This window comes from Protobothrops mucrosquamatus, unplaced genomic scaffold (assembly GCF_001527695.2).
Source record: "Protobothrops mucrosquamatus isolate PMUCROS unplaced genomic scaffold, P.Mucros_1.0 scaffold_70, whole genome shotgun sequence".
Taxonomy (NCBI): domain Eukaryota; kingdom Metazoa; phylum Chordata; class Lepidosauria; order Squamata; family Viperidae; genus Protobothrops; species Protobothrops mucrosquamatus.
Genome location: NW_015386146.1, coordinates 135,881 through 141,004, shown reverse-complemented (window position 1 = coordinate 141,004; position 5,124 = coordinate 135,881). Strand labels below are relative to the sequence as shown.

The following is a 5,124-nucleotide window of genomic DNA, read 5'->3' as shown; positions in this document are numbered from 1 at the left end:
AAACTCAGGACATTATGTGAATGTGGGAGCGAAGGGAACTTAGTCACACTTTCAGCGGTCAGCATGTACAGTAAGATGCGTAAGTCCGAATAAAGCATTTTATCCTTGTAGCACATTGTAAAAAGCAGGCAAAATGAAGAAGAGAGATTGTACATTCGTTTCTTTTTGGGGAGATTCACTGCATTTCCTTCTTCAAATTGGTTTGTTTCATCCAGTCCTCAAATTACAGCCATTCGTTTATAGCAGGGGTCTTCAAACTTGGGCCTTTTATGACTTGTGGACTTCAACTCCCAGAATTCCTCAGCCAGGCACACTGGCTGAGGAATTCTGGGAGTTGAAGTCCACAAGCAGGGGTCTTCAAACTTGGCCCTTTTATGACTTGTGGACTTCAACTCCCAGAATTCCTGAGCCAGCATGGCTCAGCTTGGAAACCTCTCCCTTTCCCCTCAGCGTGGCTGGCTCAGGAATTCTGGGAGTTGAAGTCCACGAGTCATAAAAGAGCCAAGGTTGCCCACCCCTGCCCTATATCAGGGGTCCTCAACCTTGGCAACTTTAAGACTGGTGGACTTCAACTCCCAGAATTCCTAAGCCAGCATGGCTCAGCTTGGAAACCTCTCCCTTTCCCCTCAGCGTGGCTGCCTCAGGGATTCTGGGAGTTGAAGTCCACGAGTCATAAAAGAGCCAAGGTTCCCCACCCCTGGTCTAGTATTATTACAGGAAGCCGAATTATGAAACATCTCCCTTTTCTTAAAATAAATCAAAACTGAAGCAAAACCTCATGTTAGCGTCTTGGGGGTCATGTTAAATTTTTCATACTCAAGACTGCGTTATTTACGTCATTGCAGTGAAAACAACTGTGGCGCAAAAAAAGTCGTAAGTTACTTAAGAGTCTGCAAGAATAGCAACTTACCACGGCTTATCTCTTGAGACTTTTGAAGAGAAGAGCATGTGCTGCTTGCTACTGGAGGTAATTAGATTGTCTTTGGGCGTCTTGAATGGCTTTGAGTTGCTGTTTACTGAGTTATGGCCACCGATGCAGGATTTCGGTTTCATCTGTATTAGGCATGCCCTGGAATTGCAGGGTGGAGATGCTGGAGATGAGGAAGATTTACACATTGAACCGTGTCTTCGTTCTGCAATGGGAATATATATATACAGACACATATATATATATATACACATAAATGGATAAAAATAAAAGCAATGAGGGAAGACGAGGAATGCAAACACATAAAAAATTGACAGAAGAGAATCATCGAAGTTCAGGGTTGAACTGTGGGGTGCTTGGTGCTGTCTGAGCTTGGAGGTTTTTTTGCAGACGTTTCATCACCCAACTAGGTAACATCATCAGTGCTAGAAAGAAGTGGGAAGGAAGGAAGGAAGGAAGGAAGGAAGGAAGGAAGGAAGGAAGGAAGGAAGGAAGGAAGGAAGGAAGGAAGGAAGGAAGGAAGGAAGGAAGGAAGGAAGGAAGAGCTATGGGGTGCCTGGTGCTGTCTGAGCTTGGAGGGGTTTTTTTGCAGACCTTTCATCACCCAACTAGGTAACATCATCAGTGCTAGAAAGAAGTGGGAAGGAAGGAAGGAAGGAAGGAAGGAAGGAAGGAAGGAAGGAAGGAAGGAAGGAAGGAAGGAAGGAAGGAAGGAAGGAAGGAAGAGCTGTGGGGTGCTTGGTGCTGTCTGAGCTTGGAGGGTTTTTTTTGCAGACCTTTCATCACCCAACTAGGTAACATCATCAGTGCTAGAAAGAAGTGGGAAGGAAGGAAGGAAGGAAGGAAGGAAGGAAGGAAGGAAGGAAGGAAGGAAGGAAGGAAGGAAGGAAGGAAGGAAGGAAGGAAGAACTGTGGGGTGCCTGGTGCTGTCTGAGCTTGGGTTTTTTTTTTTTTTGCAAATGTTTTATCACCCAACTAGGTAACATCATCAGTGTTAGAAGGGAGTGGGGTGCTCAAAGGAGAGCACACCCCACACTCTTCTAGCACTGATGATGTCACCTAACTGGGTAATGAAACGTCTGCCAAAAAATAACCAAGTTCAGAGAGCACCAAAGGGCCCACATAAAAAAAAAATGGTAAGGTGAAAGCATTGTACATCCTGCCAAGTAGATATACAGTATAATGTTAATATAACTTGAGATACCAGCCCTTAGAGGCAACAAATAGCGGAATAGTATTACTTTCAGATTGCACTTTCCTATACTACCTAAATGGACAATTGTAATAGTGTCCTTGCTTACAGATCCAAACTCATGGATAAAACCAGAAAACAAAATTATCCAGTTTCCCCCTCCACCCTCTTCCATTCAGTTGTGTCCAATTCTTGGATACCGTCTGGGTAAGTCCCTGTGGTTTTCTTGGCAAGATTTTTCAGAAGTGGTTTGCTGTTGCCTTCTTCCTAGGGCTGAGTCAGAGTGACTAGCCTAAGGTCATCTAATTGACTTCGTGGTCAAGGCAGGAATAGATTTCAGAGTTTCTACTCTGATGCTCCTGGGGAGGAAAGCCATGGCAAATCTAGACAGCATACTAAAAAACAGAGACGTCACCCTGCCAACAAAAGTGCGTATAGTCAAGGCCATGGTTTTCCCAGTTGCAATGGATGGCTGTGAAGGTTGGACCATAAGAAAGGCTGAGCACCAAAGAATGGAGGCCTTTGAACTCTGGTGCTGGAGAAGACTCCTGCGAGTCCCCTGGACTGCAAGACGATCCCACCGGTCAGTCCTGGAGGAGATCAACCCCGACTGCTCTTTAGAAGACCAGATCCTGAAGTTGAAACTCAAATACTTTGGCCACCTAATGAGAAGGAAGGACTCACTGGAGAAGAGCCTGATGCTGGGAAAGATGGAGGGCAAGAGAAGAAGGGGACGACAGAGAATGATGGGGCCGGATGGAGTCACTGAAGCAGGAGGCGTGAGCTTCAATGGACTCCAGAAAATGGTAGAGGACAGGAAGGCCTGGAGGAACGTGGTCCATGGGGTCGCGATGGGTCGGACACGACTTCACAACTAACAACAACAAGTCTGATGCCTTAAACACTACCCCAAACTCTCTCTCATCCAGTCTTCAGGACGTACAAAAGTGTACCGTGTCTTTTCATTCTACATCCCTCGCTGTATTATGCTGTATGTATAAGCTTTCTATAAATATAAATAAATTAGCCATCTTCATTCAAACAGAGTCATTTTTATTTCCCATGCAAAAGAGCAATGCTTCTCATGAGGCAATACTTCAGAAAGTAAAAGTGAGAATTACTGTAAAATGGCCACCATCTATATAAATAAAAATGTAAATGTTCGTTTATTCAAAATCTTTAAATCTCCGAAAGTTCTTCACCGATTGCTTTGAAATTTTCACATAACGTTGCATTCGAATACGCGCGCGTTTTTATATACCTATATTATATAGATGTCACACCTCTGACAGGTAAAAACATGGGTTTTTTTTGAAAAACAGCGCCATCTATTGGACGTAAAAGCAACACACGCTTTTACCAGACTGAGCCACAGCAACGCGTGGCTGGGTACAGCTAGTTAAATTATATATGTGTATGGTGCAATCTATGTTTTAATTTTATCCTGTTCCTATGCATGAGAAGCATCAAGTACTGAAGCGAAGTAGCTCGTTCATCAATCAGTTAAAACCTTTTAAATAGTCCCAAGCATTTAATCCCATTTTTTAAAATCAGGGTTAGGATATCCCAAGAATGTGCCACGATCAAAAACGTTCCAAATCAATCTTATGATTTGCTCTGCTGCTGCAATCTAGTTACAATAATTCTGTTATGGAGAGTCATGATTTACTACAGGAAATGCAACCAGGTGAAAGAAAGTCTTAAGTAATTTTAACCTTCACAGGCAAGTTACACCATTTCCCAACATTTATGAGTTAACATTCACCAATGTTAAGTAGCCTGGGCTAATTATACATCAGCACATTGTGTAACTTGACTTGCATGAACTATTGGTGAATAGTTTGAAAACACACACAACATAAACTGCCAAAAATTCTTCGGTTCTTGCTAAATACTTCAGTGAAGACAAGAAGAAGAAAAAAATAACGAAGCACTGTAAATGTTAATTAGAAAGAACCCCAAATGTTGGGTTTAAACAAACTAAACCCACTCAAGTACGAATTCATAAATGGTGAATGGAAGAAGAAACACATTTGAAGCAACAAATATTTTATATTTATTGTTTTATTTTAAATAGATGCTCCTCATTTAATGCTAAAATCCTGATCTGATTAACTTAGATTATTGTCAACTAATGCTTTTTTCCTTTCTGCTAATAAAAGCTGTTCATAACTTAGTATCTACAGGTATTCCTCGACTTATAACAATTCATTGATGGACTATTTCAAGTTACAAGGGCACTGAAGAACGCGGCCTATGACCGTTTTTCACACTTATGACCATTGCAGCATCCCCATGGTCACGTGATCAAAATTCAGACGCTTGGCAACTGACTCATATTTATGACGGTCACAGTGTCCTGGGGTCAAAGTTTCTGACAAGCAAAATCAAAGGGGAAGCCAGAATCACTTAACAACTATGCTACTAACAACTGAATTGCAAAATGGGACAAAACTCACTTAACAACTGTCTTGCTTAACGACGGACATTTTGAGTTCAATTGTGGTCGTAAGTTGAGGACCACCTGTATCTGTACTGAATTTTTATGAATCAGATATAAGCATCTAAAATATACTGCACTGGAAATTTAACCTGAAAGAAACAACCAAGATACATCTCAAAACGTCAAATTACTATTAATCTTTGCTTTTCAACGTTTAATTATTTTACCACGTACACAAAATGGACTGACTGGAAAAAAGATTGCAAGATTGTTATTTCACGATAACAAGGCTATAAATTTCAGGCCTTAAGACGACAGTTACAAAAAACATCAAGCAATAAAATAAACTTCTTCTGGATAGCTGCCAAATTCTGAATTAGTATTTGAAAGTGTAAAATGTAACACTGATAAGAAAATAAATAAAATATAGCTTTTGGAGATGCGGCAGTGTATTTTGCCCCAGTAGAGCATCCAACTATTCATAAAATGCATAATCTGCACACCAAAATTTAGATATACAGGTTAAAATAGTCCTTCTTTAAGAGTTGGGAGCAGTGGCAA

At 41.3% G+C, this 5,124-nt stretch overlaps 1 protein-coding gene across 1 annotated transcript in view; it reads right to left on the bottom strand.

The window, feature by feature from the left end:
• ATXN7L1 (ataxin 7 like 1) overlaps positions 1–1,131 on the bottom strand; it is a 14,652-nt gene extending 13,521 nt beyond the window's left edge. Inside the window, exon 1 of the mRNA XM_015813671.1 lies at positions 911–1,131. Within this exon, the coding sequence (XP_015669157.1) occupies positions 911–1,116 (206 nt within the window). The 5' untranslated portion in view covers positions 1,117–1,131. The remainder of the gene's footprint in view (positions 1–910) is intronic.
• Between the last annotated feature and the right edge of the window lie 3,993 nt (positions 1,132–5,124).